Source organism: Haemaphysalis longicornis, unplaced genomic scaffold (assembly GCF_048455015.1).
Source record: "Haemaphysalis longicornis isolate Haplotype H1 unplaced genomic scaffold, Haemaphysalis longicornis Haplotype H1 scaffold_4, whole genome shotgun sequence".
In the NCBI taxonomy this organism is placed as follows: domain Eukaryota; kingdom Metazoa; phylum Arthropoda; class Arachnida; order Ixodida; family Ixodidae; genus Haemaphysalis; species Haemaphysalis longicornis.
The window spans coordinates 3,425,462-3,451,309 of NW_027526361.1; the positions used below are offsets into that span (position 1 = coordinate 3,425,462).

Sequence of the window (25,848 nt, forward strand, 5' to 3'; positions counted from 1 at the left end):
TCCATAGCAACTGTACAAGTCGTTCCAAACAAACTTTCCAGCAAAGCTGAATTGAAAGCACCGCCAATATAATTCCTCGCAGTGGACTACGTCGACTTGCGTTGCAGTAGGCACGCGAGCGAGCTGGAGGAGAACTTCCTGAAGACCGTCCAGATCAGGGATTCGGACATCATACGTGGCAGCCTCAACCCCCTGGCACCCCGAAAGCGCCACCAAATCGTCATACAGGTACTGCAGGCTCGCGTGGGGCTCTATTAGCGGGTATTGCCATGAAATAGCCTGCCTGTACACTTTCGAAACTGCCTTGCGCAAGTTTTGTATTTTCGTGTGAGGCGTCGTCTCTCATTTCTTACGCGGTTAAGGCTGTCAGAAAAGTAACGATTGCCGCAAAGACACTCTTGTAAATAAGAATTCTTAAAAATTAAGATCATCAACCATTGCAAACTGCGAAGTTGGATGTCCAGCGAAGCTTTTTAGCACACTACATAGACATAAACTTCATTTCTCCTGAACGTTGATGGCAGTCATTCCAGAGAAGGATACATGCATACAGGCACATAGCACCTTTATTTCGATTCGTAAATGGCTCTTGATGTCCAAGTGCGGTTTTGAGCTCCTAGCATAACCTACACAAGGTGCATGTCCAAGTGACGAGACGCACATGCTTGAGGTCCGAATCATGTTTTGAAAATAGCGCACACAGCGGAGAGTTGTCTCCCAGCAGTGCGCATAGCCGCCTCTGGGTGGAATTCGCTCGCTATCATGAAACATCGAGGCTCTTTAAAAATAGCGTCCGGGCTTGACAGGGGGAAAGGTGGGCGCCATCCATTGCAGGTTCCAGCTCAGCTGTTCCCTCGGAGCCGCGGGTCGTTCACCGTATTTCTGGCGGTGCGGACGCAAGACGGGCAGGGGCGGCCCTCGGCCATCTCCAACGTGGCCAGAGCCACGCACGTGGACATGCGGCCGGTCCGCCTCGGCGGGGCTGTGCGCCAGGTGGCGAGGCGGGCCCCTGCGCTCCGCTGGCGCGGCCCTTGATGACCGCTTCCATCGTACGCACAAGTACGCTGCTCTCTTTTAACCTAAGCTCACCACTCCAGGTAGAAACCCAAAAGACGCCTGGTAGCGTCTGTCTTTCCTTCAAGCGCAGCCAAGTTGCAAGCAAGCGCCTCGTGCGGTTTCGCGACGCCGACGGAAACGTCACCGGCAGAAGCAAACAACGTTTCATGGCCTTGCGAGCGTAGCACGTCTCGGTGGTCAGCGCAGAGAAATACTTGGAAGAGCACTTTGTGAGGGAGAAATTCGCAACTGCATGCAAATGAACCTTCCCTTCGCGTCGTTTCCCACCTACGCGTAGAATGCTTTTTTTTTTTCACTTTGGCTCACAGTTTTTGGCATTCTAATTCCGCCGCAAAGGGTACCGTGTAGCATGAAACTTTTCCTTATTGGGAGTGTTGGACAGTTCATTCTTTGCCAGTTTCGCTCGATGGGGAAACTACAGTCAAAACTAGATCTAAAGAAACCCAAAATTACTATATTCCCGATCTAACGAACAAATTCAGATTCCCCGCAGGTGCTTATACGGCTCAATGCTTTTACGGACTCGAATTAACGAAACAGATTCAGCGCCATTCTCGGTTTGACGAAGTATTTCGAGTTCCGCAAGCCGTCAACGCGAGCAAGAAGGGGACATCCCGCCCAGTTCCTGGGAACAGTCTCGTAGGCTTAACGAGGTCGCAGCAGATCTGAGCTTTCACACACACTATCTGAGCGCCGACGCAGACGCCGACACGACTGAGGTTTTGAACGATGAAGAAATCGTACAGCCAATTTAAGAAGTGTCAAAGGCCGCTGAAGACCCAGAAACTATTGCAGCTCCTGTGTCCGCTCCTCGCCAGCCGATGGACGCTACTGTCTAGCTCAACCGCTTTGCTGGGGCTCATTAAGGAACTGAAAGCGCAAATTAGACACAGACAAAGAAAGGAGATAACAGGACGAGCGCTAAACTGCCAACAAAATATGTTTGGAAAAAACCCACAATTTATACATGTCACGCTTTCCACTTGCATACCAGCACACATGCGCAGAGACACTTATAATAGTCTGAGACAACATAGTTCTTTTTCAGAAAAAGATACAGATGGTGTGCTCACGCATTGAGACTGCAACCTGTCTATTTTTTCAGCTTCCATAATTTCTATGGTCAAACTCTTTATTCTTGCAGATTATGATGCATTTGTCGAGGAGCGGTTAGCAGTGCGGTTTGTGGACACACGTGGAACAATGATGCGCTAACCATCCGCCACTCCCATTTTTGACATTGCCAGAGTGCTCGCGAAGCCGGTCATTAACACAGCGATCAGTCTGCTCAATGTAACGTTTGCCACAAGAAAGGGGAACTCACGTTTTCTGTGCATGTTGTGGGCTTACATTTATGTTTTATACCACAACGGCTAGAGCGTTGACCCCAGGGATTGCTCATTATGCATAACTTGCCCAGTTTTTCTGGGGCAGAAAAAAACACCCTAATATTGGCACGTCCTGCAATTTTCTTCAAGTTGTGGGAAATAATGTGGAGGTAAGGTATAACCGCGTATTTTGGACGGGTTTTGAGTGAGGCCGGCTGCTCTCCCTGCGTTTGGGATCGCAACTTTTTTAGCAAGGACTCAGCAACGGAGATTTGCAAATGAACCGGATACCCTGAGTTGGACAATCTTTGCGATTGTGGACGGAGGCTGGTAGCCATTGAATGGTCGCACGATTTCTTGATAGCATTCTTAAAACATGTGTTTATGATTCCCCTCTTCACCAATTTAGAGTGCGTGGAATGAAAGAGGAGGAGTGGTTTGCTGCTCCTTGGTTGGTGTGCCCAACATGTGTGATCTGGTTTAAATGTCAAGTTTATGTCGAGAAACTGGATTGAGTTATTAATCGGAAGTTCGAAAGTACACTCGAGGGCCTAAAATTTTCTTTAACAATGGATAACACATCATGGGCGCGACATTATAGGACATCAGAATTACAAGCCAAGAAGAATAAATAATCGTCCACAAAGCGAAACGCACGAACAACATTCATGCTGTCAAGGCGGCCGGCCACAATGATGTCTAGTTTGGATAAAAACAAGTCACTAAGAATCGGGGCAATGCATGAGCCAATGCATATTCCTTCGCGTTGTAGGCACGGCTTACCATCATATTGAGTAAAAGTGGAACGTAGATAAAACAATAAAAGTTCTAAAAAACCACTAACAGACACCCCTGCGGCATTTTGAAAAGGGACACTACCGAACTCGTCACTAGGAAAAGGGACATTACAACAAAAGGGACACTACAACGCGAAGGAATATGCATTGGCTCATGCATTGCCCCGATTCTTAGTGACTTGTTTTTATCCAAACTAGACAACATTGTGGCTGGCCACCTTGACAGCATGAATGTTGTTCGTGTGTTTCGCTTTGTGGACGATTATTTATTCTTCTTGGCTTGTAATTCTGATGTTATAATGTCGCACCCATGATGGGTTATCCATTGTTAAAGAAAATTTTAGGCCCCTCGAGTGCAGAGATACTGGATATAGTCTATATTGAGTAACTCTGCCTCGAGTGTACTTTCGAACTTCCGATTAATAACTCAATCCAGTTTCTCGACATAAACTTGACATTTAAACCAGATCACACTTGTTGGGCACACCAACCAAGGAGCAGCAAATCACTCCTCCCCTTTCATTCCGCGCACTCTAAATTGGTGAAGAGGGGAATCATAAACACGTGTTTTAAGAATGCTGTCAAGAAAGACTGACTTTATACGCACGACGTCGTGGGGCCTGGCGGAAGCCATTACACGCACGACGCGACTGGGGCGCCAACGCGGCAGTTGCTGAAAACTGAAAGCGCCCTCGTCAAACGGGTTGGCGGGTTCCCCAAGGGCCTCGACGGAGGCGGCATGACATTCGAAGTTGCGGCATGATTTAGTTGCTTTAGCGATTTCGATCGCGCCGTGAGAGAATTTCAGCCCCAGAACAACGCCCTTTTCGTAGTGAAAGTTACAGAAACAGTGGGCGTCGTCAATTCGCGGCTAAGTGTAGGACATGAATGACTGCAAAATAAATTGAAGTGTGAAGTGTGCAACCGCGACAACAGACTCGGACAATAGACTGGGACATCGCCGTGGGTGTTAATGAAAGCGCCCTATTATTTTCGGCACGATCGGTGCAGTTCATTGATTAGTGTCGCGGTTGCTCGCATGACTGTTATGTTACACGCTGATACTTCAACCCGTGCCGTTCTGTTTTATTGTCCGGAATAAACTGGTTATTTCTGTTTCTTGCGTGTCGGCGTCATTTCGTAGAGGGGGAAGGGGGGGGGGGGGGGTCAGGATCGCGAACCCTTCGCACATGGAGGTTCCTTCACGACGTATACATAGCAGGTCTTGGAATGTTCAGTGCACATTCGGTTTCCAACTTTTAGTGTACGTTTCTTTGGCTAATGCCCAAAGCAAACATGAAAGCTGTTATCATTGCTCAACACATGGAGATGTGCTTGAAATTAAATGTCGTGGGTATTGATTTCGAAATGGTGTAAATTGGCTTGCATGTGGCCACCGAGATACGTTTAAGATAAAATGAAATAGGGGTGCATCTGACTTCGTTTTTTTTTATTTGTTGCAATTGAATTTGAACCTGTAACTTTCTTAACGCGCATGAGTACAACAATTAGTCGCATCGTTTAGGCAATCGGTCAACGTAATCCTCCATAAAGGTGTTAATTCAAAAAATAGGATAGGTGCTTCCATCCCACAGTATTAATTCGGAGGCTGGATAGGTCACCGCCATCCGTTATGGGTTTGATGCGATCGCAACCCGAGCGCTTCTGTACTGCATTGACTATGCAGATTGTAAGCCGAGATAAGAAATACGTGAAAATTATAACCTAGGTTATTTTTTAGGGAGCTCCAAATTTCCCATCGGTAATTGGGAATATAGACGGTGTGTCAAGGGCTTAATGTGGCACTGCCCATGTTAAATAAGTCACATAGCTGCAATCGTAGGTAAAATAAATGCATTATCCGGTTCCATATTTTGCTTTGCATCCATAACATCAGCTACGCTTTTTTTTATTGCGACACGGAGCGCGAAAGTTCACGAAAAGCCATTTCGACGAGCGTTGTACGGCTTTCATTTGGACCATCAGCTTCGCGACCAATGGTGTAGTGGATAGAAGCCACCATACCCGTGGAGCGATGAAAAAAAATTATCGCTGCTGAGACGTAGCGCGCAAAGACCGCCATGGAGGAAGAAATGGGGTTCGGTCGGCACCAGAATCCCGGGACGCTCGCCGCCGAGTCTGTACACAAAGCAGCCGCGTCGGCGGATTGCCTCGAAAGCGCGTCATCCCTGTTTCATATTTGCCGCGCTTTCGAGGCGCTTTTTCAAAGGTGCTACGAGTTGTGCCGCGCCTCCGCCAGATGGCGCCACGGGTCCCGCGACCGAGAGAAGACGCAGTGAAACATCCCCCTCGCAAGGGGCACGATCAAATGCAGAGCATTTCCGGGGGCGCACGACGTTAAGTAGTTTGCGTTACGTTAATGTTGTTGCACTTGTGGCAACTGCTGACGAGAGAGCGCTCGTCAGCAGTAATTTGAATGAGTCAACGATATAAGGCGCGTTCGTAGCGCCCCATTCTGTGTCGGCCTTGTGGCGCAGTGGGTAGAGCACCATGTACATTGCGCTCCGCCCGCAGTGTCGAGGGATCGAAACCGGGCGCCGGATAGTATTTTTTTTTATATAGTAGGGAGGGGTGCGGTGCGGACTATGGACGTCAACGCGGGTGACATCATGAGTTACTGAAATGCTCTGCATTTAAAAATTACCCCACCTTCCCGCGAGGGGAACCCTGTGGAGATGCGACGCATCTTGGGGGTTCACTTGGTCGATTCACTTGGGGGTTCACAGTGATCGGTGCTTGTTACGGTTGCGCGGGCGATAGCAGCATTGTTAGGCTCCATTCAACGCATCGATGGAAACCGGAACGCCGGTGCTGGAACGACCGCGGCTATGAAGCAACGTGGCGCGGCTATGACGCAACACAATCCAACACAATCCACTTTAATCCAATCCAATCCAAATCCAAGCCAAGCCAATCGAATCCAATCCAATGCCCCTCGCGAGAGAGTGTTCGCTATCGGAGGGGAGATGGGGTGAGCGGCGGAGAGCGCAACTCGCGCGGCGAGGAGAATGGGGGAGGGGTGTGGACGGACAACAATAACGCCGTATGGAGGGACAAGGCGAGTGAATGAGATGCAGTCGCATCTAAAAAAAAGAAACATCCCCCTCGCGAGGGGCACGATCAAATGCATAGCATTTCCGAGGGGGGCGCGCCTTCAAGTCGTATGGATTATGTATTGGTTGTTTTTGTTGTAATTGTTGTCTTCCAGCGTAGACATTGTCGATGAAGTCGATGGTTAAACGTGAAACGAGCCGTGAACCCCCTGCCGCGGCTATGACGCAACGTGGCGCGGCTATGACGCAACACAATCCAACACAATTCACTTTAATCCAATCCAAATCTAAACCAATCCAACCCAATCCAATCCAAGCCAATCCAATCGAATCCAATCCAATGCCCCTCGCGAGAGAGTGTTATAGCGCCGAAATCGCGCCACCACACGAACGCGTGATGTTGACGTCACGATAACGCCACAGATGTTAGCGACCGGAGCGCGAAGAGAAAGGAGCCATGAAGAGAAAACACAAGTTTGGTTCATTCAAAAGATTGTCTCGTTAGAATCATACTGACACCACTTTTAACGTAAACTTCGCTCAAATAAGCTACATAATTAGGAAAAACGAGAATGGTCATGCGACCCACCAGCTCATTTCCCGCAACAGAACCTGTGATGTCACATGGGCTAAGCTCTGCGATTGGCGGAGGCTGGCAGAAGCAGACGCAAATTAGGTAGAGCTTACAAACTAGACGAACGAGCGATTTGCGCTTAAATTTAGGGCACATTCTTTACAAAGCAATAGGAATGATGGGACAAGCAGTGGAAGTTACGAAAGCACATGTAAACATAGAAGTACTGATGCGTTCTGCTGTTCGTACTGCGCACAGCATGCTTTGGTTTAGCTGCACAGCACTATGGGGCTTGGGGTTGTCTCAGACGACACTGGCCGATTGACGCAAGCAACGGTGTCTTACGTGACCCCATTTGTCGAGCGAGCACTGTTTCAGGGAACGAATATTTTCTCCCAGAACAAAAACAAGCCAGGTTTAAATGCGGGCAAAAACAAACCAAACGCTTGCCACGGTATGGTGGCGCCATCTAGGTTACGGAACGTAAAGAAACGCGGAAACAAACCAACACCGCTACAGGGTGGAGACAACCTTTGAACGGTCCCGTGCCGCCGCAATTGGGCCAACGGGCTCAACGCGTTATTCTTTTCGTTTCCCACGAGGCCTAGCAACGCGAAACAGACAACATGATTCAAACTTCTTCAGTAAACCGCGTTGCGGCGATAATTTTATCGCGGTTTTGACACAATGACTTGCTTCGGCGGCGAGCGAGCAACCGAACATGGCGGCGCCAGCGTTACGTGTCTCTACCCTGTACGGCGGATGCGTGAATGAAGGTACTCTAGGCTGCAGAGCGGTCGGTTCCCGTGATGTCACTTGGGACCACGAAAACGCACGATTGAGCGGGAAAATCAAAATTTTAACCTAAGTTGTTTAATTTCTCAGTGAATAAAGCACCGTTTGTATCCGGACAAGCGCTGGGGGCACTATAAAACACGAAATCTTTCGAATAAAACCAACTTGCATTTTCTCTTCATGGCTCCTTTAAGCGCGAACCGACCGCGGCGAGAGAGCGCGATGCAAGCGCCCCCACCTGTTCTTGCGCGCGAACCGACTGTTGCTCAGCGCGAACCCAAGGCGGCAAGAGAGGGTGTTGCGCACGTCCCCACCTGTTGTGCTCCCGAACCGTACGCGGCGAGAGAGGGTGTTGCGAGCGGAGAGAAGGCGAGGAGGACGCGGGGAAGAGGGCGCACCTGTGGCCGATGGTTGAATGAGTCAAGGATATAAGGCGCGTTCGTAACTTTCCGTTCTGTGTCGGCTTTGTGGCGCAGTGGTTAGAGCACCATGTACCTTGCGTTCCGCCCGCAGAGTCGTGGGATCGAAACCTGGCGCCGGTAAGTATTTTTTTTATATAGTGTATGGGGAGCGATGCGGACTACGGACGTCAACGCGGGTGACATCGTGAGTTACTGAAATGCTCTGCATTTAAAACGGCGATACAGCCGCTTGGGCATTCGGCAAAACGCTCTCTCAGGGCGATTGGGACGGCCGGAGCAACGGCGCGACGCCAGTTGCTCCGGCTGCCGCGTTGGCGCGTCATTCGCGTCGTGCGTATAGTGGCTTCCGCCAGACTTCACGACGACGTGCATATAAAGTCAGTCATCAAGAAATCGTGCGACCATTCAATGGCTACCAGCCTCCGTCAACAATCGCAATGATTGTCCAACTCGAGGTATGCGGTTCATTTGCAAATCTCTGTTGCTGAGTCATTGCTAAAAAAGGTGCGATCTCAAACGCAGGGAGAGCAGCCGGCCTTTTTCTACCCTTTTTTTCTTAGAGTGAGTTGGACTAGCTGCCAGCCTAACAACGTTTCACGTTCAAGCTTCGATCGTTCCCGGGCTCCTTTAGCACCGGCAGTACTCTTTCCCACTGGCGTGCCATGCGGCTGGGGCGTCAGGCTACGCTAGCCAAGTCATACAACAGTGGGGAGGACTAGCCGCCATTTTCTGCAATGCGAGGCCCGTACTCCATCGTAACGCTCCCTTTCTCGAGGACACACGCAAGGTACACGGCTGTGTGAACCGGCATAGAACGAGAGGGATCGCTTTGACGACAAAGTTTACGGCTTTCATTGCGACTGTCTCCACGTGACAGGTAGCACTGCTCTCTGATAATGTATAAGAAATTGCCGACTGCTAAAGTAAGACTACGTCGCCATTATTTCTAGAACAGAGAAAGTAGCGGCTTCGGCATGACTGCGCACGCTCTAAACGTAACTGGCACCACTACCTTCCGTAAAAGAAAGAAGGCAAACGACGGCGAGCGCCCCTGCCACGTGGTTGCGATTCGTCAATAGTCCTGCCTGAAGGGCAGCTAACAACTACACACGTGTTCAAACGAGCAACTCGTTCAGGCCACCGAAACGGCGTTCCCTCGCTTCTGCGGTTGAGATGCTTCGCAGGTGCCTCGAGGCTTATACCATGGAACTTGATTTCGTGCAGGGGAGAGAGCGGCATGGCGACCGACACCCCGCAGCGGACGGAGGAGTCACCTCGCTGGAGTAATAAAATATGTTGTCTCGCTCACACGACACCACTGGCCAGCATGCCGCCTGCACAGGGCGTTTACTCTGCCTTTACTGCCTTCAATGTTTCGCGTGATGCTTCGTTGAATCTCTGGGTGCATTGTGCACGGCACGTTTTTCTTGGGTGTCTTCCACGGTCCATAGGTCGGCAGGCTCACTCACGAGTGCACTCGCACACGTTTCACTCATCACTCACGGGTGAGCGAGCTTTGTCATCGTTTCGGGGTGGTCAGTGCGAATGTCGGTGAACGCCACTGACAGTGATCCCCGCTCACCACTCGCAAGTGCTGAGCCCCGGTCACCATTGAGTTTCTTACTATATACACTAGAGAGGAATCTGGCGCTAGCGTCTATGAGGCTCATATCAAGGCCGTCCGTGTCGTCATATGCCTCCATCATGCTGTACGCTCGCCTTACCTTCGTCATTGGCTTGGATTGAAATGTTTAAGTGGCCTTAAATTCATACACTCCGTCACAAAACGCGAAGAAGAGTATGTAATTGTATAAGTATAAAATTAAAACACGGTGTTTTAAAGCTACGTAAATTCAAAGTAAAGCGTGTTCCTTTTACTGTGAGTGTGCCGGAACGGTTGTGCCCACTACTCTGCAGACCAAGCTAGTAGTTAACAATAACGTAAAATTTTGGAAGAAACTCACTAAATGTTTTCATTTTGGCAATATTTCGAAAAACTCCTTGATAAACTCCTTACATGCTCTTATTTTGCCAATATATTTCAAATAACTCCTTTGAAAAGCTCATAAAAGTTTACGAGTGTACCTATGAAAACATCGCATTCGCAGTGAACCGGCGCCCAGGCAGTGTGCTACAACTTTCGCGGCGGCAAATACCCGCTCAGTCAAGATGTCCGGGTGCTGTAATCGTATGTATTGTTACTGCAAAAAGGAACCGGAAAGCGAACTTTCTTTTACCACAAGGTTGTGTCGAGTGCCGTCCGACGGTACTATAAGCATTCCACTAAAACGACGTCCACGGCCGTTTCGATGAAAAAAGTGCCACCCCCATTAACGTCACATAACGCAAGCTTTCTCGTGATGTATTCTTTGTTTGGCCGATCCTGCACTGCCAGCATGTGCTACTCTGGAGGTACGCACCACTACTCTAGAATACCCACAGTAACTCTTCGGCCAAGGGCGCACCGATCTGGGCAACGGAGCTTTGCCCGAGTGGACCTCCATCTTTTTCTAACCTCAGGAAGAGTCCGGAATCTGGCACGTACAATTTGTACGCGTCGCGCGACAGCCGACTACACGGGCCGGCCAGATTACGTGCGAGGAGGAGGGAAAAGGAGAAGCCGGAAACTAAATTTCACCGAGGTTGTTTCTCAGCCATTGCTGTACGTGCACAATCATGCTCGCTCGATGATGTCTAATGGCAGCATTCGTAATGCCGCCAAGTAACCGATGAAGTCAAAAAATCATGCACCCCTCTGTCTAACGACGGCGACGACGGTTGAACGCGAAGCTTTCTCGTGATGGATGATTTGGTTGGCCGATCTTACACTGCGAGTGAACAACCTTTGACAGACAACCGTTGAACAATTTTGCAGACAACGAGGAGGATATTTCCGACATAACGGAGGACTCACCTTCTGGCACAGTAATACACGCCGAGACGGCCAACACCCTCGCAGACAATTCTGAACCTTTTCAGAAAGTGCAAGCTCCAAAGCGCCGTCGAGAGTCTAAGAGAGTATACAAAGCCCTGGACGTACATGTAACCGCGAAGAACCATCTGAGGCACGGGCTTGTGGTGATTGCAAAGCACACGGATTCCTCCGAAATCATTCCCAGGTTCAACCCATTAGCCGTTAAGGATCGGTTAGAATCTATAGCTCCCGATGGAGTGCTGCGAGTGCGACTGAACCAATCTCCTGGCCATCGACACACACAATGCTGATGCACGGCCGCCGGGTGGCTGATGCTTCTGTTGACAATACCAAGCACTGCGGAAATAGCTTATAACCCACGCCCAAGCAAATGCGGTGTTGGCGTAATTCGAGGTGTAGCTCAAGATATCCCACCACCTGCGATTCTTCAGGCACTACGTCAGAGGATCCCAGTCAAATCAGTCCGCAGATTGGTGTGGGGGTGGTGGTGGTGTGGGATCAGGCGGGGTTAGCCTGGCTGGATATGCCGGCAATCGCTCCACCCGAGCAATTAGTTAAGTTAGGGTACTTTCCCCACAAGCCTGCCAGTTCCGTCACCTGAAGGAAGCTTAGTAGAAGGCGCGACACGCCTCGGAACAGCATCTAATGTCCCCTTCTAAAGACTGTGTGGTCCAGAGTGTTGTGTGGGGCTGCCAACTTCAGAATTGCGGTACGTCCCGGCATCATGCTCGGGGCAACACGACATAGTGGTGTACAGTCGCGTGCGATTTCAAGGTAATCGCGCGAGCTTCGACCGATAAAGACGACAACGCCCCCGCGCGGCATTTTTCGGCGTTCCTGGGACCTAGTTTACGCATTCTCCTCTCCATCAAATACTGTTCCTTCAAGCAGTCATCACTCCCGCGGATAGTAAACCACCCTTTCCGCAATGTGGTGATTTTGCGTGGTTGTAATCACGCGTGCGCTTTTTTCTTGGTTATCGTGAGAAACGATAGTACCGATTGTGAGAAGTGCTCAGTATTTCTAGTGAATGAGTTTGCGCGCATCTTTTCGTTAACTGCTGGAATATACGACAAGTGGGACGTCGTCGCTGCGTGCGCGATAAAAAAAGAGGAATGCGTCACTGGTTTTGCCGCGGGAGTGATGGCTGCTTGAATAAACAGCGACCGTGGGAGGGGATAATGCGTAAGCTAGGAACCAGGCGCAGTAAAACAAGCCGCGAGGGGGCGTTATCGCTGTGGTGGGTCGACGCTCGCGCGATTACCTTCAAATCGCACGCGACTGTACATCCCCTATCACAGCACATGACGAGCACAGAAGTGATCGCACGAGGCCAACCTTGTATAGCCAGGCTGTGGTCTTCGCTGAGCCCGTTCGGATGCGGTACAACAAAGTTGCCTCCTGTCTCGTAAGCCCCTTTGTGATTCAAGTCTGAAGATAGGAATCACCCAAGGAGTTAGACTACTGTTCGCATGAGGTCGGTCCAGTGATCGGCGTCGAGGCACATTACAGCGCATTTCGTGCCATCTAATCAGCGGTCTCATTGCCCTTGACGCCAACATGGGATGGCATCCATTGAAACCGCACATTAAAGCCCTTGCTGTTGATTTCTTGCCCAAGCCGTAAGGAACGCTGACAGTCCCTTTTTGTGGGGATCCCACGCTGCAAATGTAAAACATCCGAAAAGTGCAAATGGTATTTGCCACAGAGTCAACCCCCAACACGTCATCATAGGCTACACGCGCTACAGCGTCTGCGGATATGCTGAAACGCTCAGGCAGTGAACTAAATGTCTGCGGTTCAGCCAGGTGTCCAAAGTATGCCAGCTTGCAACGCGATGCACCCGTTGTCGTGGCAACCACGACCGTACCAAGTGCAACGGTGAGAATCTTTGTTGTGCTAACTGCGGGAAGAAGCATGAAACGACTTTTTAAGCTGCTCGGCTCGCCGTTACGAGCAGGCGATCAACTAGTCCACGAGAGTGAGTGAGTGAGTAAGTGAGTGAGTGAGCGAAAAACATTTTTTGAGCCGGTGAAGTTGGAGTGGTTCCTTATTCCAGGAAGCCATGTGATGAGCCGGCAGCCTTCGCTGTGGAGGCCAAACGTGTCTGGACGTCCAGATCACTGCTGGTTACCAGGTTCTGCCCCAGCTCAGTGGTGGGAAGGGGGGATGGAAGAGGGAGGAGGTTGGGGTTGTGCTTGCACTCTAATATGATGTGGGGAAGAGTACCGGGTTGTAAGCAGAACTTGCATTCGGCCGGGAATTGCGTTGGAAACATGCGATGGAGGCAGACTTGGTGAGGGAAGGTATTACGCTGCAGTAGGCGAAGTAGGGATTCTTCTTCTTTTGCGAGTTTAGGATGTGGAGGAGGGAAGTGCTGTCGTTCGAACTGCTAATATTGAGTGATGTCATCAAAATTCAGCAGAGTTACGGACGGTGCGGTATCCTCAGTAGCCTGGAGGGACAGGGTGCAGGCTTGCTGGTTAGCAAAATTATTGCCCGTCAGCGAGGAATGGCCAGGAGTCCAAATGAGGGTGACTTTCCGGCAGGGTTGATGCAGATACAGTAGTTTTAAAGTTGAGAGGGCCACCCTTCCGGCTAGAAAGCTTCTGCAGGCTGCTTGAGAATCTGTGATGATTACGGGGTTCTTCGTATGAATGAGGGCTAATGCGATGGCGAACTCTTCGGCAATCGACGTTGACGACGTCTCGATTGTTGCAGAAGCTACGAGGGTGCTCTTGGTGGTGACTACGGCTACTTGATCCTGTGCGCTGGGGTAGGTGCTAGCGTCCGTGTAAGATACATCTGCACGCTTTGCACTTGACTTCGTGCTTTTCGGCGGCCGGGTTGTAGGTCCGGGTGCATATTTTTTGGCAAGGGGCGAACCAGGATAACACTTCTCCGGTTATGAGGGAGGGGCTGAGAGGCAGTGGATTGGCATGGGACGCGAAGACTTTTCAGGAGGGCTAAGCCCGCAGGTGTTTGGGTGAGACGGAGACGTTGACTAGATAAATGGCCTTCAATAAGTTCTGACACCATGTTGTGGAGGCCCAGTTGTAAAAGACGGGCCGTGGAGGTGTTCATAGGAAGATTAAGCACTTGTTTGAATGCTTTCCGTATAAGCCGGTCAATGTTGTCCGTGTCACTTTTGGTGAGGACAAGGTACGGTGCGACATACGTGACACATGAAATAAGGAGAGACCGGACCAGCCGAACCATGTCTTTTTCCTTCATGCCACGCCGTCGGTTAAAAACGCGTCGAAGCATGTGGGAGACTTGGTTAAAAGCCTTGGAAAGCTTAGATAAAGTTTCATTGTTGCGTGTATTGGCCTGGATGGTGAGGCCTAAAATCTTAAGGGAGGAGCCGGGCCGTATAGTATGGCCGTCGAGGTGGATGCAGACTGGTTCTTTCTGTAGAGCAGGTGGATGTTTACGGATTATCACAAGCTCAGATTTTTGGGGGGAGCATTGAAGTCCCACGGAGGAGGCATAGTTGTGAACGACGTCGGTAGCCCGTTCAAGGTAGTCTTGGATGTTTCCAATGGAGTCTGTGTCTGTCCATATGGTGATGTCGTCTTCGTAAAGTGGGGGATTTATGTGAGGGATGGCGTCAAGTTTGTGGGGCAAATCTAGGAGGGCGAGATTGAAAAAAGTGGAGAAAGAACTGAACCTTGAGGGGTGCCCTGGTCCCCCGAAGCAATAGGCTGGGATTTAACGTAACCTACACGAATAATAGCTTGCCGATGAGTAAAAAAAGTCTGCAATGTATGAGTACATATGATGGCCGCAGCCTGTTTGATTGAGGCGGGATAAAATGGAGGATTGCTAAACATGATCCACGAGACTGATTATATATGTCTGCGAAAGCAGCTGTACAAGAGCAGCGTGCTACTGGACACAATAAATCTTCAAGAAGACAAGCACAGGAAGGAGACAAGCCCATCTCTATGGACTTGGATGAAGACTTTCCTGCCTTACCATCCCTACAACGTACAGCACCGTCAGAAGCGGAAACTGCAGCTACCACGGCGGCACCTGCTCCTACGGCTACACCTCATCTGGCTTCAGTGGAAGTCCCTTCACCAGCTCCGATAGCAGCAGCAATTTCCAAGACTACGGGGGCGCCGGCGCCAACCCCAGTTGTCACTCCCACCCCTGCTGCTCGGTCCTCTAGAGCTCCTTCCCCTGCCTCCCTATAAGGACAACGCGAGTCGCAAGCTGAACGTAACTCGGAAGGCCTCGGTTCTGCAATCTACTTCATCGTGGAAGCGATGCGCCTCTTCCTCGGCTCTCCTTCCTCTCCACAGGCCAAAGCCGTCGTGACGCTCACCGACTTGATTGCTTGATTGTATACGGTAACGCGCCGACGCAACGCAAACGACGAGGCGCGCCGTAGTGGAGGGCTCCGGATTAATTTTGACCACCTGGGGATCTTTAACGTGCGCCGAAATCTCGCACACATGCGCGTTTTTGCTTTTCGCCTCCATCAGAATAGCGGCCGCCGCGGCCGGGAATCTAACCCGCGACCTCGTGCTCAGCAGCGCAACGCCTTAGCCACTGAGCCACCGCGGCGGGTCCTCACCGATTTCGTTTCGCCTCTACTGGTACAATGGCGGCCGCGGCAACCACCACTACACGTTCCTCCACTGTCCAGCAAACTCGGCTAAAAGCAACAATTTTCCAATGGAACGCATGTGGACTTGGTCAGCGGCTTGCAGGCTTCCGCTGATTTGTGCAAGAACACTAGTTCGCTGTTGTTGCCATCTCGGAGTCCCGTCTTTTCAGAGATATACGGCTATCCGTGTACGCAGTCCTGCGTTCATCAACTGGTGTAGCAAAGACGAGAGTCCTGCTTGTGTGAGAAACGACCTCACATTTGTGCAACATAATCTACCGCCTAACGCGTTGAACGAATTCGCAGCTGTTACTGTGCGACACACAGGCGTTTCCTTTACTGTCATCGCTGCGTATACTCCGCCCCACGTATCACTGAGCACCCAGCGCCTGGAGGACATAATTCGTCCCACACCACCTCCGCACATCCTCACAGGGGACTTCAATGCTCATCATCTGTCATGGGGAAGCAAGAAAACGAGGCCAAAGGGCGTCGCCTCTTTGACATTGCAGACTGTTTCAGTTTGTGCGTTATTAACACTGATCAACCAACATTTTATTGTGAAAGGATGTCAAGTGCCCTTGACGTCACGATAGTTTCCTCAACATTATCAACGATCACAAGCTGGTATGCAGACATTGAGTTTTATGGAAGCGGCCATGTATGAACTTACATTATTGTGACGGTTTGCCTGCTGGTCGCCGTAAATCTGCCGTTCAATTTGTCTACTAGGGTAACTTCACTACAGCAGTTGAAACGAGCGCTGGCCATTTCTCGTCATACGACAACGCTCTAACAGCATCGCAAAAACCCGGAAGTTGTGCAGCAAATCCGCAAGCCTGCCCAAGGAGTATGCAGTGGCTGACGTCGAGTATGAAAATCTCGATCCGTAGAAGGGCAGAAAGGCGCGCGTGGGAGACTTCCGCAGTAGAACACATACGAGCAGCGAGACGCACGCAAAAGCTCATTCAGGGACATCTGAAGAAGCTTGCCAAACGGGAATGGGTGTCCTTTAATTTTATTCGAAGCTAGACCCTAGGAAGCTGCTCACAATGATATGGAGTTTAGTACGTGGTCTCCGTGCACCGGGAGCTCAGTTGTACCCTATTGACTCTATTTCTCTGAGAATGAAGGTAAGCGACTTAGATGTCGCTGAAGCCTTTTGTGCTAAAATTACTGCAGCATCGGAGTCGTTACCAACGACCATTTCTAGTGCAGCGAACCCATAGCCGAATGCACCCTATACGGATGAACCATCCTCTATGGCAGAACTTTAAGCTGCTCTGTGCTCCGTTAACAAATCCTCTTGTCCGGGCGCTGGTGGGATAAGCTATACGGTTTTATGTCATCTAGGCGGCAATGCGAAGCGGTGGCTTTTGTCAATATTCAACCGCTCCTATACGTCAACGAGCAGCGAACGAAGTATATAGTTCACGAGGATGGCTTGGTGGGCTAGTTGTATGTACTATGTTTGTGTTTATTGGCGCAAGGGTATCGAGGACCAAAGAGCGCCAAAACTACGTTAAGCGGTCCGTCAATAGTCAGGTTTGAGCTTAAAATGTGTATGAAATGAGTATGATATATCCTAAAATACTGTATATATGGGTGTAGAGGGCCCGTAGACTAAAAAGATGGAGATGTTCATAATGGCGGATGAAAGGGATTATGGATGGAACGTAACTGTAGCTCGAGCCGAAGAGCACGCTACGTGAGCGGGCCCCTCGTGCGAACAATGAAAACATCAAGGCTTCGCTCAATGCTTGTAGGCTCTGAGGTCACGCACTGTACGAGATGAGCTTTAAAAACTTGATATCTGCAAGATAACTCAAAAGAGGTTTGTTTGTGAACATAGGTTCATCTCCTAAAAACAGTGACGGGTGTAGCGGAATGTTGAAGGTATAGATTTTAGGGAAATACCGTTTTATGGCCTCACTGCAGGATGCGCACTCAATTAACACATGGAGGACGGAGAGCCGGCCCCACACTTGTCACAAACTGGTGGGAGCATGCTATTTAAAAGATATGCGTGTGTAGCGTAAGTGTGACCTATGCGTAGTCTGCAAATAGATACTTCAATGAATCTGTTTTGTTTTTCTGTTGAGTATCTTCCTAGCTGTGGTTTTATTGAATGAATCTTGTTGTCTGTGGGTGTGCCCCACCTGTCCTGCCAGCATTTACGGATTCCCCTTCGGATCACTGGCTTCAAATCGAGGTAAGAAATCTCCGCGACGTCAACACCACTATGGAGGGCCGCCAAAGTGGCGTTCTGGTCAGCAATTTCATTGCCCAGAATGCCACTGTGTCCAGGGATCCAGCAAACAAGTATTTTAGTTGTAATTTATAAGCAGTCACAAGAGCTTTAAAAAGGTGATTGAGGACAACATTTTTTGTTGGTTTAAAGGAATCTAGTGCCATTACGACACTTGGGGAGTCTGTGTAGATAATTAATTCTTGATTTTGTTCTGTTTAATGTGCTCCACTATGATTAAAATACCATAAGCTTCTGCTGCAAAGATACTGGTATTTTTGTTCAAGGTCCTTGTGCTGGTGAAATCCGGGCCATGTGCAGCACACGACACAGCGGAAGCAGACTTCGAGGCATCCGTGTAAAATGAGGTGTGTGGATATGTGTGTTGTAGATGTAAGAAATGCTGCAAGATCAATTCACGAGGTGCACGGCGCTTATCAATGCGTTTGAAGGATGTGTCGCAACGAATCGTTGACATTTCTCAAAGCGGGACTACGTCAGCGATGGAGGTCTTCATGCCCTCATCGAAAGACACCCCTATTTCCTCTGCAAGGCCTTTGACACGTAAGGATAAAGGGGCAGGGATCGAAGGGCGCGCTAAATACAAACGGGCAGATGAGACGTCATTCAGAATTGAATTGCACGGGTAATTCTTCATAGACATTGTCCTAATAGCATAGAGCAGTGCTGTATAAGCACGCTGGTGCTCTGGGCACCAGTGGTCACATTCTACATAGAGACTTTGAATCGGACTTGTCCTGAAGGCTCCCGAGGCAAGGCGAAGACCCAAATGTAGCCCTGGGTCCAACATTTTTAGGGCAGTTTTAGATGCAGACCCGTACGTTACGCTTCCATAGTCTATACGGGACTTAACTAAACTGACAAAGAGGGGTAGGAGGCAATCTTTATCAGCACTGTAAGACTGATGCGACAATACTTTTAACATGTTTATGGTGTTTAGGCATTTCTGTTTGAGTGTCTTTATGTGCTGTATGAATGTTAGCTTTTCGTCAAGTATTACACCTAAAAAATGTTCTTTCTTGACGGGAATCCGTTCTCTTTTCAGCGTGATGTCGGGTTGTGGATGGATTCCACGCTGTCTTGTGAATAAAACACGTGTACTTTTTTGAGGATTCAGTTTAAAACCTTTTTCCTTTGTCCATTTCGCAAGCCTGATTACACCTAACTGTATTTGCCTTTCACATATGGACAGGTTGGAAGACCTAAAGCTAATATGAACATCTTCAACATACATTGAGTAGGAGATTGTGGGTGGCAAGGATTTCCAAAGCGAATTAATTTTAACTACTAATACAGTACCGCTTAATACTCCACCTTGAGGAACACCATTTCCTTGTATATACGTTCTACTCTTACCCTAAATGTTCGCTGTGACAAATAACTTTCAATAGTGTTTAACATGCGCCCAGACACACCGAAAGCCTTGAGATCAAGCAGTATGCCGTGGCGCCAAGTTGTGTCATATGCTTTTTCTAAGTCAAAGAAAACAGAAAGACAGTGCTGTTTATGGATGAAAGCATCTTTGACATACGACTCAAAGGCTACCAGCTGGTCAGTTGTGCTTCGACCTTATCGAGAACCCGCCTGACAACTGTCTAGGATGCTGTTATATTCAAGAAAATACATTAGCCTCTTATTTACCATTTTTTTCGAAAAGCTTTCCCAGGCAACTTGTCAAAGCTATTGGTCGGTAACTGGCAGGTAGTGAGGCATCTTTCCCCTCCTTCAATACGGCAACTACAACAGCTTCTCTCCAAGCTCTCGGAAAGTATCCTGCTGCCCAAATTTTATTGAATAAGTGCAAAAGTGTTTGGATAGCTTATGTTTGCAGATGCTGTATCATTGCATATGATATCCTATCTGCCCCTGGTGCTGAAGCCTTACATGTTCCTAGGGCAACCAAAAGCTCTGTAAGAGAAAATTCCGAGTTGTATGGTTCGTCGGGTGTTTTGTTATCTGTAATTGGTTTCTTCTCCATGGATGTTTTGTGTCGTAAAAAAGTGTTCGTGTAGTGCGTAGAACTTGAAACATATTCAAAGTGTTTTGCAAGGGCGTTTGCCTGGTCCTCCAGGGTGTCACCCGCACTGCTAACCAAGGGTAGGCTGTGTGTTTTACGTCCATTAAGCTTTTGAATTCTATTCCATACTTTGCCTGTATCTGTGTATGAATTGATAGAAGTCACAAAAGAACGCCAGCTCTCCCTTTTGGCTTGCTGGCGAATGCGCCTTCCTTGTGCTTTCGCACGTTTGAAGGAAATGAGATTTTCAGAAGTGGGATACCTGCGAAGGACATCCCATGCTTTGTTTTGAGCCTTCCGTGCATGCCGACACTCCTCATTCCACCACGGCCTCCTAGTGTTAGGTGTGGCACCCGATGTTTGCGGAATTGAGCACTCGGCGGCATGAAGTATATGGGCCGTAATCAGTTCACAGGCTTCATCAATGCCCAAATGGCTTAAAGATGTGTATGAAAGCTGAGACAGCTGTTTAAATTTCAGCCAATCTGCAGCAGATTCCTTAAACCTTTTATGAGAGTTGGGACTGTTAGGGATTTTGCCAATACTTTTCAGGATGACTGGGAGGTGGTCGATCCCATAAGGATTATCGTCCACTCCCCATTCAACAGATGGAAAGAGGACAGAAGAGCCGATTGCCAAGTCTATGTGTGAGTATGTGTTGTGTAGTGTTGTAGTATGTCGACTGTTTTTTATTGAGTAGACAAGCTCCGGAAGCAAATAAAAACTTTTCTAGCAAGCGGCCCCGGGCATCTGTCCGTTGAGACCCCCAGAGTTCACTGTGAGCATTAAAGTCGCTTACCAATAAGAAGGGTTCCGGGAGCTCATCTATGAGGGACTCGAATTCTGAGCTCGATAGACGGTAATCCTGGGGAATGTATACAGAGTAAATTGTTATTAACTTATTAAAGAGGATTGCTCGGACTGCCACAGCTTCGAGGGCAGTGAGCAACTGAATAGGGTGGCAGGGGACAGACTTTTGCAATACAATTGTTACACCACCAGATGAGTGAGTGCAGCAGTCCCTGTCTCTCCTGAATATCGAGTATTGTTTGAGAAAATTGGTTTGTGTAGGTTTAAAGTGTGTTTATTGTTGGCATAGGATATTTGGATGGTACTTATGAAGGATTTCGTAGACATCATCGAGGTTTCTAATTAATCCCCTACAGTTCCATTGGATAATGCTTGGAACTGCCATAAAAGGTTAGAAGAAGGATGTTGAGCATAGGTTTTGCTTGGATAGAGACCCCTATGTCACTCAGCCCGAATCAGGGCCAGTGACTCGGGGAGCTTGTGGTTTTTGCCGCGGCCAAGACTGCCGCGCTGTTCTTTGAATGACTGCGATGCAGGCCGAGATGGCGTGGCATCCATGTCCTCGTCTGAGTTTTGGGCCGTTGACGGGAGGGAGGTTTTACGGCGCCCATCCTGCAACGCGTGTGATGGGATGGCAGAAGATTCAGCCACAACCTTTTTCATTGTGCTGGACATGGCTGCAGAAGAGGGGCTTCCTGTACCCACATCTATTACCACCGGAGTTTCGGCGGCCGGAGTCTGTCGAGGAGCGACAGCAACGCCACTCCCAGAGCAATTCTGGTCAGGTGCAACGCCTGCGGGCACTGCTGGCGTTTCACGAGTTGTTTGGCCTGCCAAGGGCAGCACCTCGAGGGGTGGGTGCGCCACCAAGTCAGTTTCACTGACCTGAGTGGCCGCAGAAACCAGACGCCGCCCCACCTCCAGGCGGGCCGCGCTGGCGTAGCTTCCTGAAGGAAGCAGAGCATAACGCTTACGGGCTTCTGGAAATGAAAGATTTTGCGTCACTTTTAGGTTGATGATTTCTTTTTCTTTCTTAAACTCCTGGCAAGAGCGATAGTATGCTCAATGTGGTCCTCCACAGTTGCTGCACTTAAGTTGTATGCTTTTGCAGTCGTCTGCAGAGTGGTCCTGCTCAGAGAACTTCGCACATGTTTGTTTTCCTCGGCACGAGTTGCTGCCGTGCCCAAACCGCTGACAGATGAATCAACGTCGCGGGTTCGGGATGTATGCTCTGGTCTTACAGTGCAGAAATCCTGCATTTACGTACTCAGGCAAAGTGCAGCGATCAAAGGTCAATATTATGTGCTTCGTCTTAATTTCGTTTCCGTTTCGTCTCATGGTGATTCGTCACACAGCGGTTACCCACTGCTCGCGCAAACCTTCAAGCAGGTCAGAGTCTGTTTCGTTCATCAGTTCTGGTTCGGATATGACACCTTGGCAGCTATTAATGGTACGGTGGGGAGTCACAGTGATTTCAAGGTCGGCTACCTTGGTTTGTTTCAAAAGGGTGTTGGACTGCTCTCTACTCTTGACTTCGATCAGCAGGTCCCCAGAAGTGAGCTTTTTCGCTTCATAGTTTTTGCCTATAAAACTTTCAATTAACTTTGCAACTAAAAACACAGATTTGCTGGTGACGGGGGTTGCCTTATCGGCTGACTGCATCATTAGAAAGCGTGGGAAGTTGTCAGGGTTCTTGAAAACGAGGTTAGAAATCGGTTTAAACAGTTTTTCGGTGCGGCCTCGTTTCGGGGACCGATCAGTTCTTTTGGGTGGAATGGAGAAGGAAGCCATAAAATATGGAATTGATTCGGTGGCAAGGCCAGTCACCCACCACGGAGCCCAACAAGGGAGCATGGCTTTTCAGCCCACGCTAACTTTACGTTGCCACTATAACCCTATGCTCACAATCTAGGGTGAAGCCTTCGCGCAGGGTTAACCGTCGCCACCTGGAGAAAAAAACGGAGAAATGAGGAAGAGGCAAGATGACAGGACACGGTTAGGAAAGAAAATAGGAAAGGAAAAGAATGGAGAAGACAGGAAAAGGCGACTGGCTGATTCCCCCCAAGTCGGGTCAGACTGGGGGCACCGTCTACGGGAAGCGGGGGCCGAAGTGGTGTGTTGCCTCTGCCAGGGGGCCATGAAGGTCCAAAACAACCCTGTTTTTGGCTCAACCACCAGGATGCCCTTTTCACCGGACACGGCAAAGCCACGCACAGCCGAGGGCGTGGGTGGGTCCAACCCACATGGGCTCGGGGTCCGCGGTGTCGCCACTACCGAAACCTTGAAACACAAGGTGCCCCTGCGGGCGTGGGCTAGTTGGTGTAGCATCTTAAAAGCCTTAGAAGCAATTGACTCCGTTCTTTTCCGCCGTGACAGCATTAGTCTTTCAAAAGTAAAGACTAAAGCTAAGATGCTATGCAACATGTTAAACTTGACAGAGCTTGCCGGAAGGGTAAACAAGTCTTCAAGATCGTCCTTAGAAATATTCTTCAACGTGAAAACGCATAAGGTTCAGTGGCCCTTGAGGGCAATTGTTTCTGAGAACGGAACTTGGCAGAAAGCAGTATCTTGGTTTTTACAGGAGAAGTTACGGATTTCACATATTAGCGATCCCTTCATGGTGAAAAGTTCTTCAGATGTTATTAAGGTTTTGGATGCTAAAGCAGAACCACTACACGGCATGCTCATTTGATGTCAGAGACCTTTATTATTCGATTCCGCAAGATGAATTGCTTCATTTTTTAGAAGATGAGATCGACATTCATGGACCCGTCGCATTTCAGAACGCTGCTGGTATGACGGTTGCCAGATTTTTAGAACTTGTTGCCGTTTATTTGAACTCGATCTACTTTTTCAACCTGGAACGGCGGAACTTATCTCCAAAAGAATGGCATCTGCATTGGTTCATGCATCGCACCCATATTAAGTGACTTTTATTTAGCTCGAAAAGATAGGGTTTTAGCAGACCGACTCAAGACAGCCATGTCAACAGACATTTTTAGATTGGTTGACAATTACCTAGTAGTGTTTCCATGTGACAAACAGAGCAACTCCTAACAATTTTAATTACTGCTTGAAGCCTCTAGTTGTAACCCATGAACTAACCGTTGGAGGATGTATCCGATTTCTCGATCTTCACCTTTCTTTTAATCACGAGCACATTTGTTGGAAATACGAACCTCGAGGCAAGAAGTCGCTTCTTGCGTATGACTCGGCGCATTCGAAACTTAAAAGAGGAATTGTGAATTTTTCAGGTACAGATTCGGTTAAAAGAGGAATTGCGAATCTGTGCCTGAAAAATTCACTTGTTAAGTCATGCGTTCATATGATGCGCTTTAGTTTCATGGATCAGGTTAATCGCCTAATTAATGCAGGTTATCCTACATATCTATTAACGTCCTGTGCCGGAGGTTTGTTGAAGAAAATGAAGACTAGGCAAAAAAAAAATGATCGCAATAACAAAAAATTCCCCCGCATTTCCCCGAGGGGGAGAATGTGAAAGTGCGAATGCACGGTTGTCGGCCCGCTTGCGGCGCTTGCGCTCGGCCCCCGCAGCCCACCGCCTCGCCGCCTTCTCTTCCATCTCTTCCATCGGGTTTGTAGTATCGCGTGTACACCACGCAGTTATCAAGCCGCTATAACGCCGCTGAGTCGCCAACGCACGCCGCTGACGACGTAGTTTGAATGCGTTAAAGATATAAGGCGCGTCAACACTGATATCACCGTCGCGTCCCTGGCTTGATCGGTAGAGCGTCGCGCTGCGGCCGCAAAGTCCGCGGATCGAAACCTGGCGCCGGATGCTGTTTCTTTATAGAGGAGCACTGCGGACGCCGACGCCGCCGCCGGCGGTGGATGGTTTGGGGTCGCTTATAAAGTGTATTCACACTTAAAAGAAAGGGAAGGTTGCAGTATTGCCGTACATACATACGGTGTCGCATAATCTAAAGAGAATTGCCAAGCGTGCCGACGTAAGTGTTGTTTTTTCAGCTCCAGATAAACTTTCCAGACTGTGTAGACACGTGAATAGCGATACCCCAAGTTCTGAGGTTTGTAGGAACAACGCCGCCTGTATAAACAGTGCCTAACGCGTGAGCGAAAAATGGCCAAACAGCCACTCTCCTGTTGCTCTCTCCTACCCTTCCCCGCTCCGTAGCCTTCCAGCGTGCTTTCGTGTCCGCCAGCCAGCGCCGCTTCTCGGAAACTATGCAAAATAGTGGAAAGTTTGTTTAGCGTTCCCGAGGCGGCGCTCCTACGCCTTCTTGTTTTTCACCATGCCTGTCTGTCTTGGTCTGTCACTGATAAAACTTCCTTTGTCACGAAGCAAAATCCCTTGCGCTGCAGCAGGCTGATGCCGGCTTTGCGCGCTTATCTACTCGGATCACAGGCCCTGAAATTTTCTGAGTGGGGCATCCCACCTCTATCCCCTCCGCATTTAGGTATTGTTTTGACCCCGCTGTTCGCACTCCGCATCGGTACGCACTTCTAAAATTGAGGACTGTACTGTAGAAGCGCCCGCACAGCGTGGCGGGATCCCAGCTGCTTATCCTTTTGTTTCCTATAATTTTCTGAAGTTTACAAGCACGTGATATTATTGGAAAGTAATCGTAGAAGTGAGCGCCTGAACAAAAAACGCGCACGCAAGTTTTTCTTCTCTAAATACTCCAGAAAAAAAATATCAGTAAAATAATGGCTGCCCCAGCAGAAAATATCGTTTTTCTGTGAGCTATATGTCTACCCGACAATCAGTATGTTCTTACACTATTTCAGTTCGCCTCCGTCTTTATCTTTGGAAAAATGCAGCAAGTATGAAGCGAGCGACACGTTGAACGAGATCCCCAGTGCGCCACGGAACTAGCGCCCCGTCGCGGCTAAGATGTAAGCGAAACGGCCCTTGAAGCCCAACAGGCAAGCTGACAGACACACGTCGTAGAAGTGGGTACAGCGTTCGCGACTCGTGAGCAGTGACGTAAGGCGAGATGTCCGCCGGCTAGCGCCACATAGCGGATCAGTGCCTGAACTAAGCGTCCCTACCCTTCCCATTAAAAAGCGCGCGACGCGTCAGGCAATGTTAATACAGGCGGCGTTGGTAGGAAGAAGCACAAACGACAGTTCATCCCATGTGCCACAAACGTAGT

General features: G+C 49.2%; 1 protein-coding gene across 7 annotated transcripts in view; it reads left to right on the forward strand.

Annotated features, from left to right (window-relative positions):
* Nucleotides 1-10,027, forward strand: part of LOC144178120 (calcium-activated chloride channel regulator 3A-1-like) — a 48,952-nt gene extending 38,925 nt beyond the window's left edge. Inside the window, exons 12-14 of one of the 7 annotated variants that reach the window (XM_077705660.1) lie at nucleotides 83-228; nucleotides 835-1,059; nucleotides 9,292-10,025. In XM_077705660.1, coding sequence (XP_077561786.1) covers nucleotides 83-228; nucleotides 835-1,035 — 347 coding nt within the window. In that variant the 3' untranslated portion in view covers nucleotides 1,036-1,059; nucleotides 9,292-10,025. Of the gene's footprint in view, nucleotides 1-82; nucleotides 229-834; nucleotides 1,060-9,291 lie in introns of those variants that run through there. The other 6 variants (XM_077705659.1, XM_077705658.1, XM_077705656.1 and 3 more) reach the window with 6 other exon arrangements.
* Nucleotides 10,028-25,848: the final 15,821 nt, after the last annotated feature.